Raw genomic sequence first — 14,023 nt, 5'->3', positions numbered from 1 at the left:
CTAAATCAACAGGGATGCCTTTGTATTAACGTAAATTGCATTATTTTAACTTAAAACCATAAAGAGTACTAAAAGCGATTTTGGAGCGAAGTTTAAGAGTGGCCTCGTTACCACAGCAAAGAATGGATGGTCCAAGAAGAGGAAACATTCCGGTTTATATTTATTAATACCGGTGGGGTTTTTGCTTGCCGGGTCGCGTCAGGATTGACATTTGTGAGAAAACTACAACTCCCGGCATCCGTTGCGCTGGATGTCCAGGTGGGCGGAAGTCCGTGTAGATCCTGGAGAGTCTCCGCTTACACGACTGCTATGGAGAGTCCCGAGGTTACGTTCACGTTGGCTTACCTGGTGTTCTCCGTGTGCTTCGTGTTCACCCCCTCTGAGTTTCAGTCGGCGGGGATCACGATCCAGAACTTGCTCTCTGGCTGGCTGGGCAGTGAGGACATGTTCTTCATTCACTACCACATTAAGAGGACCACGGCCACCTTACTGGCTCACTCCCTGTTACCTCTAGGTGGGTGTCGAGATCCTGTCTAACTCACACGAGTAGGTTCCTTAGTCTGTACCCAGGTGGGGTGGGCTGCACCGTGGGGTTTCTGTCTCTGTGTGTGTGATTGTGTTGGGTACCCAGGTGGGTTTTGCTAAACTGACAGTTACACAAATGATGTGTGACACACCGATAGACACTTAGACTTTATGTGTGTAACCGGGTTGTACAAATATCTGCCCCACTAGAAGGCTGTCCATGAATTGTGTGCCCAGGCAACGTCAGATTAACAGGGGTTAATGAATGTGCGCACGGTGAGTGTATTTGCAGTTTTGCACCCCTATATCTGTCACCCGGCGATGGATCCGCTATAATTCATCAGTTATCAGGCCCTGACCGTTTCTAATAACGCTGAATTCGGGGTACGCCGTCAGCAGCTGTATACCGCTAGGATGAGCGCTCCTCTCTATCTCCCCGTTTTTGTTAGGTTACTGTCTCTCTGACAGAATCCAAGTTTATTCCGAAGACTTTGGGGTTTATTCACTAAAAGGAGTCATTCCAAAGAGAGTTTGCAGGAGACATTTGGTCTCAGCGCCTCCGCTTCATTATTCATTCTGCAGGGCTGAGCTGGCCCCATACAATGCATAATCAGACTGAAGTCTGAAATCTTGCCGATTTAACTGTACATAATACAGGGCCAGCCAGTCTCTTCCTACAGAAGAAGCTCTCTGGGGTTGGCTCTTCATAATGTATAGTGAAGTCAAGTATCTGAAACACAACTCTCCCGCCTGTAGGGGTTGACAGGGAAATGCCACCAGCACGTAACATTTAGATCCGATTGGCTCCCTTTGCCACAAGTTTCAGTTCATAAAGTAATTCTTTAGACCCAATTCCTCCAAAACGTTTACAGTGATTGGCAAAAACCGAAAGATGGTATCTTTTTTCTGTATGTGTCATTGTTAGGGTAGGTATGGAACTACTGGATTTCAGTAATTGTGTTAAAATGAAGAAGCGGGGTAAGCAGTCTGTCAGTATATAACTACTGGATTTCAGTAATTGTGTCCAAATGAAGAAGCGGGTAAGCAGTCTGTCAGTATATAACTACTGGATTTCAGTAATTGTGTCCAAATGAAGAAGCGGGTAAGCAGTCTGTCGGTACCCAGACACCTGCCATTGCCAGAGCTTCTCAAAGAAACAGATTCACGGTCAGGCGCAAACCTCTTGTTTTCTGCCCCTGGTCTCAATTGTGCCAAAAAGAGATAAATAAATGTTTTTATTTTATTTTGTTTTAACAGGGTACTACATAGGGATGTGCTTCGCGGCTCCAGAAAGAGAGCTGTACAATCTTTACAAGGCAAGCGAAGGATTGAGAGTATTGGTCTCTATTGCCTTTATCCTGCCGTCTATCACAAGCATCCTTGCTTTATACTGGTCCTTAAAGCGCTGGAGTTGCCACCCGGTTGCCAGGCGCCTGGCCCATCACGCTCTTCCTCAGTCGAGCTGGAGATCTGTAGCATCTTCCATCAATACCGAGTTCAGAAGAATTGACAAGTTTGCCACGGGGGTGGCTGCGGCCAGGGTAATCGTCACAGACACGTGGGTCATAAAAGTGACCACCTACAATGTGTACGTGGCCCAGCAGCAGGACATTCATCTAACGGTGATTGACTCCAAGCAGCATGACCTGTCTCCGGAGTCCAGCACCCCTGTGCAGTTCATCACTATACAAGTAGCCAGCATTAATCCAGGCGTTCGCCCTTTCGATATCAGGTAACCTTGCCTGCCTTTTATAATCTTAATGCAAGAGCGTGAGACTAGCTCGGGTGAGAATGGACAATATGCCGCAACCCCTAAAATATAAACTCTTATTTATAAGGTTCAGGACTCGTTAAACGGCTTGCGCATGCTCTGTGGCACTCCTATTGAAGTACATTTCTGACATCACTATGTATTTAACATGAAAACACGGCTAGAGTCCCCCATAAAGCAGGTCTTGCTCGTTATGTAGTCATCCAATAAGAGTGTTTGCAGCGTTTTGTGTTGTATATGTGCAGGCTGAATGCCACTGAATACGGTGAGCTGAGGGAGAAGCTTCACGCCCCCATCAGGAATGCCGCCAACGTCGTCATCCATCAGACCCTCGGCGATCGCTTTCTGGAGACGTTCAGGTCCCTGGTGGAAAACAATCAGCTCTACGATCTGCCCAGCAATCAGGTAAGAGTTAGAGCAGGGGTCCGTTCACTGAGCTCGTTGTTGGCTCTGAGGACATGCATTTTATCTGGTAGTAATTTATTATTCCATTAACTATTTAACCATTTAACCCTTAAAGTGCCAGCTGTCTAGGAGATATGTAGCTGGCTAAGTGGGTCTCTCACTCTTGTTCTCGCTCTTGTATTCTCTCTCGCTCTCATTCTCTCTCGCTCTCCTATTCTCTCTCCTAATAACACAACTTTTATATTCTTCTTGTCCATATTGAATACATCATTTAAACATTCACAGTGTGGGTTGAAAAAAGTATGTAATTCGCCAGGCTAAACACTTCAACAAAAGCTGATTGGAGTCAGGAGTTGACAAACCTGGAGTCCAGTCAATGAAGCGGGATTCAGATGAATGCTGCTGGGCAGTGGGATTTGGGGGGGATTCTACAGAATCCCACAATGCATTTGCAAAACGAACCACATAAAAATTTGAAGGGACCACGGACATATTGTATGCATTAAATTGCGTATGATGGCTGGAGGGTCCCTTTAATGCTTCTGGCAGGAGAAACATACTGAGTTTTGTATAGAGGAAACAAAAAAGATGGGCCTGAACATCATACACCAGGTTGTGCTACAGTGTATCAGCCTGCTGGGTTTATGGTCCTTTTCTAGATGGCCCCGGATATGTATTTAAGAAATACATTTTTCAGAGACAGCCTTCTATGATTTTTCTTTCTGAACTCTGATCCGCGTTTCTTTTCCCAGGAGCTGGAGCCCTGCATAGGCTGCATGCAGACAAGGGCCAATATCAAGCTGGTGAAGCGTTGCCGTGCCCCCGATGAAGGCGAGTGCCAGCAGTGCTACTGCCGGCCCATGTGGTGCCTGACATGCATGGGGAAGTGGTTCGCGAGCCGCCAGGATCAGCAGCATCCGGAGACGTGGTTATCCAGCCAGGTGCCCTGTCCCACGTGCCGTGCAAACTTCTGCATAGTTGATGTGTGCATCGCGCAATGAACAAACATCGACTTTCCGTGTTAAAGTGTTTTTGGTTCTAGCAAAAACTCCTTTTTGGCTTCTGTATTATTGGATTTATTTTCCTTAAAGGAAAACTGTAGCTAAAATAAAAGCTATTTTGGAAGGGGGAGGAAAGTATTTTATAAGGATTTAGTATCCTGACCAAGGACTTCTGATCAAGTGCCCCCCTTGACTTATGTCATTGAAATGAATTATCGTGAATGGGGTTGGGTGCAGTTACGCATCATGATGCCCCAAGCGAAGGGTTAGCTTGGTTCTGCGTGCACCGATATGAAGGAAAGCAGACATTTCCAATGGCGCATGTAGTTTTTATGACAGATTGGGGATGTGCTCTTCGTCTTCTACAACCGTCCTAGTGAAAACATGGTGACCGGTGTTCCAAAAGCGTGTACGGACGCAGTGGAGCCGAGTCCCAACCTTCGTCTTCTGGGGCTGCACCCCGAGGTGATATGTAGCCGCTTCCTTCCCGTCCCGGCAGAAGCCTTGGGTGGGCTGGATCTTCTAGGGTCTCCCTGAGGGGATATGCAGCCGCTTCCTGTCCCGGCAGAAGCCATGGGTGGGCCGGATGCTGTAGGGTCTCCCCGAGAGGAAGCCCACTGAAGTCTTCAGTCCGCAACAACCGAAAGTCTTCAAGAGGGGGTCGGGGCCAGAAGGCACAATCCACTCCCTCCAACAGTACTTGGACAGAGACTCAGTTCCACCGTGACTGCAGGCGACCCAATGGTGCGTAACTCGCTACCGAAACCCATAATCACATGCGCTCCGAACTGAACACGCCGCAGCCAGTGGGGGTGTTTATGGCACGGAGAGCGCCCCCGGCCTTCTCATCGTTCTCTGCTACACTTGCCAAGGATTTATTTTGGCTATTGTAACAAAATGATATATATATATATTTTCTTTTACCTTTTTCATCTAAATCTGTGCCACGTGTCCATCATTTTTTGTTAAAAATTACGATACGAAATGTCACAGTATTAGGCTTGTTTTATCACGCTTTCTCTGTAGATGGCCAAGGGGTCTAGAGAGAGTATTTAAGTACACATTAATGGTCAGATGTTTAGAGAAATTAAGTAAACGTTATAGATAAATGACATGTTAAATTATCCGTGAGGTTTGACACTATATGGTATTTTTTTGATGACATGATGGTATGAAATTAATAGATTCTGTAAAAGCCTATGTTTTAACTTGTGTGATATTCAGATTTTGGGGCTGATGGCCTGTAAGGTGTCGGTATGTATGATCAGGTATCGGTAGTGTGTGCTATAAACTATTTTTTCATTATTGCTTTCTGTTTTGATGCCGGAATTAACCCCTTTCATGACATAAACAGTCGGCAATACTGGCGTCTGGTACTTTTATGTCCACGCGAGCGTTTAAGATGTAATAGTAGCGGTTAAATACGCCAATCAAAAACAGGAGCAGCTAACAAGTGGCTGCAGCTGGGTCTTGCTCTGGAGATAACACTAAGATAGACTTTGCAGGACTCGTTGGGCCACCTCTGGTTTTGCCCGACGACAGTATGCTAGGAAATCACGCTTCCCCCGTTTAAGTTGTTTGGGTGATACTTTTCCAGCGCTTTTTGCTCACAAGTTTACAGGGGGGTCAGATAACTATTGGGGTGAGCAGCAGTTCGGAAAAAACTTTGTTTGTTACGATTACCTAGGAGACAGAGCGAGAATAGATGCGGCTGGGGGGTCCCATAGCCCCTGGAGTGCCAGACAATAGCCGCTGTAGCCAGAGCCGTCCTTGTTAATTAGCTCCGGACACCATTGGCGTTCCTGTTCGTCGCGATGCCCTGTGAGGTCCGAAGACAGACACGTCAAGTTATAAGCTGTGTGATTGTTTTCAGGTTTATGGCTGCCTTCCGCCTCATTAAAGGTCCTTTCAACCCCCGATCGCCTTTAAATGTTACACAGAAAGGCGGATTTGCAACTGTATGGAAGCACTTTTTGTTTTTCTAGCACGTTACATTTCTTACAGAGGTGTGATTATTATTTACAACCAAACGCTTCAAACGCGGGACCGGTCTTCCAGCATTCTGCGAAGATCACGTGCTGTGACCGCATACACGGTTTGGCGTAACGAGATGGAAGGGTCGTGAATATTCTACAGTTACTAGTTAAAGCAGATCTTTCACTTAGAGGGACGCTCCGGCCATCGTATGTACACAAAATGAAAGCTGTTAATGCAGTGATCAGGAAACCGGGATCATCACAGATCCCAGCGGTGGCTAGAGGGGGAGGGGGACCGGAGGTGGCCATGCTGGAGCTACAATGCAGGCAGACCTACCTCGATTTTACAGCGAGACAAGTGGGACTGGACAACAAAATCCAGGCCTGTTGGGGGGCATGAGCACGGGAAGAACTTGCCTTGCACCAAAAGCACGGTGGTCAGGTTTCCATTGATTTTACAGAACCCTGGGCCAGTAACGGGGAGTTTAGAGAATGACCCCAGCTGACCCATGAACCCCACTGCCTGCAAAAACTGTAATAGTACATTCTAAGGTTATTATGATCTAATGCCCACAACATTTAACCAACAGTATTAATGGCGTAACATGTATACGGCACACGATGGGGCACCGTTACCTGAGCATTATGTTTAACCCCTTAATGACAAAGTCCGTACATGTACGGGCTCAAAATGCATTGTTTTCAATGGGTTTAGGGACCGCCCATTGTCCTTAAGGGGTTAATATACGGCAATTGGGAATGTCGCGGTCAAAACCGTGAAAACAATGAGCATTTTTGTTTTTACGGAGAAGATGGCTCTCTGAATATACGTTGTCTGCCTGCTGATGGATGCACTGCGCTGAACCCTTCTTTCATCGTTTGCTATAGAAAAAGCACGTATATAACACCTGCCTCTCACGTACGCCTGCCCTTCCCCCGCCGTAGGTATATTACACTACCAGCCCAAGCCGCCCGGGGGATCTACACGTTTATGTAGATCCAATAGATCCTGCGGCAACGCGAGATCAATTTATAAAACAAAAAGACCCGAGTACGTATCTATAGTACGGATATACAGCGATCCAGCGTTAAATGCATATCGCTCCGGTACGGGTTTTGTTTCAGGAGGTTGTAACGCTGGCCGTTAAAGTGTTAATAAAGAAAGCTATTTAAGGAGGACGAGCACAAACAAGTTAGGTGAACAGCGAAGAGTTAATTCTACCTATATTGTGAAATCTTTACATCGCGCCACAAAACTTTGGATTTCAATGTTTCAACTAAGGTGCCCCACAGTCCAATTTATAAATAAGTATAATATCTGCCACTTCAGCAGGGAGGCTGTTCCACTTATCTACCACACTCTCAGTAAAGCAGAATTTCCTTACATCTAAACCTCCGACTCTCCAGTTTTTGCCCTCTTTTCTTCTCCTTTGAAATTATTTTCCCTCCTGTACTTTGTTAGATTGCTTTCAGTTTTTTTTTAAATATTTCTACCCCATCTCCTCTTCCAGTTTTATCCTGCAAACCATTCCCCATTTTAGTTGCCCCGGCTCTGAACTCTCCCCGACGTGTCCGTATCCTACTGGAGACGGGGTCTCTAGAACCGTGCGCAATACTCGAGGCGTATAAAATATACGCATTCTTCTGATTCTCTAAAACATATAGATTCTCACGCGTTGATCCCGTCCATTGCGTGTTTATGTTGTCCGTAACGCGGTGTATTTAAGTAAAAGCGCGGGGCCATGTGCTCAGTGACAAAATGGAGTCCTCCCAAAATTCCTTTGTGAGGAAAGATCAAAACCACGTCCCTGTTTATCTGCTCTGTAAACTGGGGTTTAGACAACGTCTCCCAAAGGGGGCTAAAGGCTCTATATCCACCATGCCATTTAAATAACTTAAAAATAATAATATTTATAACATGCATTATACTAATAGGTAATAGTCATAATAAACCCAAATGTGCAGCTGTAGCATAGCATGTTATTTATTTATATATATATACATATATATATATATATATATATATATATATATATATAGATAGATCTATATATATATAGATCTATATATATATATATATATAAATTTACATTTCCCAATGTTGACCAAAAAGTTATCATTGTCCAGTAAATATAAACAGTCATTTCCGGGTGTTTGTTGTTTTTTTTTTTTTTGCGCCAAAATTCTGTGAAGGGTTAGGTCTGGCGGGAAAAGTGTATGCAAATAGAGACCATATGAACAGCTGCCCCGACCCTCCCAGTGAACCCCACTGACTGACAGCTTATTTCGGCCAATCACCACAGACATCCTTTGGCCCGTGCACCAATGACACAACCGCGCTGCCGACTTTTCCACCTGAATGATGTTGTGGGGGTGTTCTACTCTCACTGAGCGTTATACAATTTCCTTAGACTGTTTTACATATATAGTAATTTTGGACGGGGATGGTAAATCGTATATTATAAAACAATGAGGCGGGGTTTATGATACGTTTAATGCGGGTAGCGAGCTAGGGAAACTTGAATATGGACTAATCCCTCCCTCCTGTTTTTAGTGTTGGTTTAATCTGGCGCCAATACTCTGTTTAATACCGTGGGCTGGTGGCGCGCTTCGCGCACTCGGAGAACAGTACAAGATCCAGTCATGGCTCAGCAATGGACCGGCGCCTCTAAGGCCCACTCATCCAGGTAACGTGAACAGCCTTCAAGTGGCGTTTTGCATGTCGTCACTGACCGCAAGCTCTACGTTTATGCATTTCGCGGTGCTACTGCAGAACAGAGTGTGTGGGTTATACGCAGGTTCAGGGCCTCTGTACTAGCCCTTCCGCCGTACGAGCAATTGTACATTAAATAAATAAAGTAGCGCGGCCTGCGCTTTTAGTCTGGGGGATTCTCTGCAGGCTTGCAGTGAGCTCTGCCTGCCTTTGAGGTAATGTTATCCGACATTGCCCATACCCTGCTACCCCGCGCTAGGGGTGACGATGTGAGGTCGTCTCCAAAACACCTAACCCCCCACTTAAGGCGGCGTTCTGTCTCGTGCACCCCCCCTAATTTGTAAACTACCCCAGGGATTTGGCGCCATTGTGGACCTTTCCGGCCCTGGTACTTCCGCATTTGCATTCGGTTTCGTTTACCTCGGCGTGTTTACAGGGTTGGCTATTGGCTGATTTAGCGCTCGCACACGAGTGCAGTAAGGGTTCAATGACTAGGGTTGCTTGGCATTAAGCGTTTGTCTAGTCCTGGTTTAGTGTTAAATCAGAGCCCTGGGGCATCATGGGAAACGTTAACTCTTTCCTCCTATGACTGCCATGCTGGACAATAAGTATGTACACAAATAGTTCGACGAGCGATTGCTGATGGTAAATATCATTCTCATGAGCACATCTACATGTGAAATACCCAGGGGGCAGTTAGCTTCGTAAGGGGTTGTGCTGTCTTGTGGGGCACTGCTTGGTATTACTGAGTGATAACTCGGTTAGATATTTTGCTTGCTGCTTTGATAAGTTCTGCAATATTTACAAACTTGCGCCTCTGTTATCGTTTGTTTAATGTGATAAGTTTTCTTGTTAGGTCCCATCCCCCACCCCGTTGGTCACATGGAAGAAAACGATACTCTGATGGGAAACCCAGACACAACAACGATCCGGACTCCACAGTGTTTGATGAACCACGTGAAAGAGAATCCAACGACCGTCCTCAGAGGTAATGTATCTGGGGCGTCTCCGCTCACTATTTCTGTGTATGTTTATTTTCTAGTCTTTTGTTCTCTGTTAACTTCTACTAACTTCCCTTGTAACAAGATTTAACAGGAGCTGTATAATACTTTGATTGTTGCAAGACCACAGCCCATGGGAGCTGTTTACATTCTAGGGGTTTGTTTTCTTCCATTTGGGCACTCCTGCACTCATGTTGGGGCACAAATATTTAGCTACTCTGCTACTAAATCCTTGTTTTTTGGCCTTTGAGCAGTTCACACACCTAAAATGTTCCAGCGGTCATTGCGTAATGTCTTCTGTTGGCTTTAGTAGTAATATAAGATTATTAATACAGAAATGCACTTCTGTGAACTCGATGCATTGCTCAATGGATCCTTATACATCTGTATTGTCAACCATTCCTCCATTTTGTGAATTGATTTTTAGACTGACCAATGAATCCTCCCTTTCTACCAGCTTTACAACTCCAGAAAGCCATAAACCAGTGCCAAGATGCAGTAAAGATTGGGGAACAGTGGTGGAAGAAGAAGAATTGCTGAAAGAAACTGTTGAGAGGGATTTGGCCAGGTAGGTCTCATCCCCTGCATGTCATTTATTTGTATAGCATCAACAATTTGCACAATACGTCTTACAGTACATACATGACAACACCAGAATTAACGGGCTAAGCCAAACTCATTCAATGTAAATGTTATTGCTGACTAATTTCCTAGGCCAATATGCAAATGACTGATGCCTTTAGCCCTTGCACTACGCAGTAGTAATCTCTATTTTGTCAGTATAAAGCACCCTTCAAATGTGAACAAATACATTTAAAGTCTGCATAGGTTTTTGAGTGCTGCTGTCTTTACTACTCACTAGAGATGCTTAATACATGAGCCAAGGCATAGCCGTCTAAACAGCTACGCTTCAGTATCTTTGTTTTTCTATATGTTCCCAGATATTAACTACTTAATATTTTTTATATTCATTAACGGTGCAATTTCTTGCTTCCCATTGATTTCAGGTTCAAGAGGAAGCTCCTCCTTAATGAACATGGATCAAGAGAAAGAAGATCCTCATCTGGAAGGTGAGGAATAACTGTCTCCACTATCATGTACTACGATGAACATGTGTCTGCAATGATAAATGTGTACTCATTACTGTATAGTGTTTAGGTGATGTTCCCCCTTTTTTGTTATTCATTGCTGTATGAATGTACTTGGTGCTCACTGAATCTTATAGCAGTGCGATCTATCTCTTATTCAATCTTCAGCTCTTGTCACTTTGCACAGTGATCATATATCTGGTTGTCTATCTGTTGTATGTGAAGTAGGAGCATTGTTTTAGATGAGCTCCTTGCTTTGGAGACCAAACTTGACGAATGTGAGGTTTGGCGCCTCCATCTGTTACTTCGCAGAAATACAAGTGAACACCATGGGTTTTCTTGAGGCTGTGAGCTGTATTTATTTCATTAATACAGCTTCCAGACATGGGTTACATCTCGTCTGTTTTTGAGACACTGGTCTTTTAACCCAACACAAACTAAAAGCCACATCAAACACAAACCTGACGTAAATCTCCTATTTGGAGGACTAACTACAAAGGCTAAGGCTTTAGTACTATGCCTTTTAATTATGACGGCTTTCATGTGAAGTATAAAAAGGGCCCTTAAAGCAACAGTCACCAAAATAGTGGATGCCAATGGACCCCAAGTGTTTACAACACAGGAGCTACAATTTGTAAAACTCTTTTCTTTGGCTTCCAAGTATCTTTTGATTTGTCAAACAATCCTGTGTTTTTTTTTCAGTTCTGACTCCAAGGACTCTTCCACACATGGAGAATATGAAACGGACACCGCTATTCTCGCTAGAAGACAGAAGCAGATAAACTACGGAAAAAACACAATCGCTTACGACAGATACATCAAGGAAGTTCCAAGGTATGTAAATATTTGGGTAACTGCTTTGGTTCTGTAGCTTTAGAGCGATAGTTTAGGCCGTTGTGTATCTTCACATGGATTTACTTACAAAATCTTTCTCTTTAAGAGGAACTCAAGCCATACTTGTAGGTCCTCTCTAATTGTCCTGTGGTTAGGATTTTATTGCCATTGTTTAGAATAGTCACAATTTTTCATCCAAGTGCTTGCCTGGACATGATGCTGTATTTGATAACCTAGTCCTCGAAACTTAGATGTGTTTTAACATTGAAGTTTCTAATTGGGTCCCTCATTATGCAGGGTACAGCACTTCTGTATGCGCATTACTAGTCATAAAAAGGGTGATGTTCATTAAGGATCAAATATCCCACAGGAATTAAATTCAAATCATGTTTTCCTTTTAAGGTCTTCTCGGGAGAATGGGGTCCATCCAAGAACTCCCAATAAGTTTAAAAAGTACAGCCGCAGATCCTGGGACCAGCAGATACGACTCTGGAGGATTGCTTTGCATTTGTGGGATCCCCCAACTGAAGAAGCCGATGACCTGCAGCCATTGTAAGTTTTGAAAGACTTTTCTTGGCTAGACAGACTGTATAGGAGATATTTAAAGTCATCATATTTAAAGTCTGCCCCCTCCTTAAAACTATGAGTGTGGCCCCAATCCTGTCTGCAATTGCATGAACAGCATTCTGGGATTGAACAGAAGCCACAGAACTGTAAAAAAATAAACCACAGGAATCTGCGTTGTTGATGTAAGAATACGTTTTTAAATAATTGCTAGTGCAATGTTTCACCTGCAGTCTTCTTCACTTTGTGGCCGTTGCACTTCAGCTGTTACTTCAGCACCACTTTAACTTTTAATGTCTTATTCAAGGCTTAAATGTATACTTGTGTTACATTTAGATTAAATTAGACGTTCTTTATAATGCTCTCAGACTTTGATCACCTGTTCTGAAGTCTGTTAACTTTTTTCCTGTTTAGCACTGAAGATATGACAACCTGTACATCAGAAGCTGAATCCCAAGAAAGCCTGGTAAGTGTTTGTCATGATCATATATTGTAAAACGACAGTAAACAGTTTGATTGTTCTGTAGTCTCTTTGAATGTAACAAATCAGACAGGTTACAGTTTTAAGGATTCTAACTCTTAACTGTGACCTTTGAGACAATAACTTGCCTCATCTATTTAGCACAGATTGTCTTTAGATAGCGCCATCATATTCCATAGCGCTGTACTAGTTTGACCTACAGAAACTAGTAAGGAGCCCTGTTCTAACAATCTTACAATCTAAACAGGAATGCTTTATGCTTCTGTGCAAATTTACTGAAACCGTTTCTTGCTCTGTGGGGTTATGTATGATCTTACGAGCCAGTGAAATGTTTCTGTAATAAGACTTGTTCCCTCCTCAATCACTTTATTGATAACTCCCTTTTCTTATGCAGAGCGTGTAAGCCAATATCTAACCTCGATGCCAGCAAAACTGTTTAACATCCCTGTTCTGACATTCTGCCTTTCTTTAGTTTACAGCAACGCCGACCAAAGTAAGAAGAGTCGACACAGAGGCCGATGGCTTTGATCTGGATGCATGTATGAGTGAAATGAGCGATGCTAAGCTTTTTAGCTAACTATCTTCAAATATCTAATATCCATGATTGTTCCGTGTAAATTGAATCTGCTTCAGTTACTAAAGAGCCTGGCATTCCTAGACTCTCAATAGGGTTTTACAATTCATGGCAGTTTTTGCAGCACCCGGTCCGTCGCAACATTTAACTTTTACTGATGACCAGTAGGCAGCTGTTTTAAGTGAGCACTTCATATTGGAGCAATGGAGATCCGGAGGGTAGATAGGATGCTTGTGCTGGAGCTGATCGTCATTAACGGCACAGAGGCTTCAAGACAGATGTTAAAGACTCGGCACAATTACTTCTACTATCAGGACTTCAAGACTTGCTGCAGGAGATCACAATTGCCAAGAGGAATGTCTAACTCCAATGCGGGAAGAAACGCATCTCTAAGGTTTCATGGGATGAAACGTCTCACTGGAAGTTAATAGGCCATTTGAAACCTCCGTGAATGGATCTGTCTGTCTATAAGCTAAATGCTCTGTTTGCACACTTTCAATTGAATTGGAGTCGGTGTCTTTGCTCTGCATTTAGCTTTTCCTGCTGCTGTTTTGAAGGAATTTTAGTAGGATGTAAAACTCCTTAAGATGTTTGAGAAAATGCTCAACCTGCTAGACTTAACCTTGTGTGTTCGCCACTGGGTCTGGTGGGGAGATGTGCTCTCTAGGGGTGGGCTGGGCACGTTTTGGGTCCAAAAATATATAAATCCGGCCACTGCTGCCTCTTCGGCTTAAGGTTTTTATCTGGCGTTTGGATGTTGGCTTCGCTCATTGAAACATTGAGGCAACTGATGCCTGCGTTCTAGGGGAAGGGTTTGGAGGGTGGTCGGAGGCGTTGGGAATTTCACGGCGGGCAGCATTCTCACCAGCCTGGCTTCAACTGCTGCTAAATGAACAGTGTCTGTACTTCGTGTCCTTTCGTTTGTTTCAGGCTGTGTGCAGTTGCATGCAGAATGTTCTCAATGAGAGAGCCAATGTCCTAAAAAAAAAAAAAAAGCTGTCAGTCTCCATAGCGATTACTCAAGATGTATCTTAGCTGCAGCTCTGCTTTTGCCCTGTTGGATTGTAAACGCCTTTGTTCCTAAAGCTCT

At 44.0% G+C, this 14,023-nt stretch overlaps 2 protein-coding genes across 3 annotated transcripts; both read left to right on the top strand.

Moving 5' to 3' along the window:
* Window positions 1-269: 269 nt before the first annotated feature.
* Window positions 270-3,837, top strand: TMEM129 (transmembrane protein 129, E3 ubiquitin ligase). The gene is made up of 4 exons (XM_053461506.1): window positions 270-514; window positions 1,783-2,257; window positions 2,542-2,701; window positions 3,454-3,837. Exons 1-4 carry the CDS (start codon window positions 310-312, stop codon window positions 3,700-3,702), a joined length of 1,089 nt encoding a protein of 362 aa, XP_053317481.1. The 5' UTR covers window positions 270-309; the 3' UTR covers window positions 3,703-3,837.
* Window positions 3,838-8,257: 4,420 nt separating this feature from the next.
* Window positions 8,258-13,391, top strand: SLBP (stem-loop binding protein). 2 transcript variants are annotated; one of them, XM_053460460.1, is made up of 8 exons: window positions 8,258-8,365; window positions 9,248-9,379; window positions 9,820-9,960; window positions 10,400-10,462; window positions 11,183-11,314; window positions 11,717-11,866; window positions 12,293-12,344; window positions 12,832-13,391. In XM_053460460.1, the coding sequence occupies exons 1-8, from the start codon at window positions 8,322-8,324 to the stop codon at window positions 12,934-12,936; spliced, it is 819 nt and encodes a 272-aa protein (XP_053316435.1). In that variant the 5' UTR covers window positions 8,258-8,321; the 3' UTR covers window positions 12,937-13,391. The 2 variants fall into 2 exon arrangements, with proteins under 2 accessions (XP_053316435.1, XP_053317198.1); XM_053461223.1 differs by having other exon boundaries at window positions 8,259-8,365; window positions 9,850-9,960.
* The last annotated feature ends 632 nt before the right edge of the window (window positions 13,392-14,023 follow it).

Source organism: Spea bombifrons, chromosome 1 (assembly GCF_027358695.1).
Source record: "Spea bombifrons isolate aSpeBom1 chromosome 1, aSpeBom1.2.pri, whole genome shotgun sequence".
NCBI lineage: Eukaryota > Metazoa > Chordata > Amphibia > Anura > Pelobatidae > Spea > Spea bombifrons.
The sequence above is the reverse complement of the archived record's forward strand: the minus strand, read 5'-3'. Positions and strand labels throughout refer to the sequence as shown.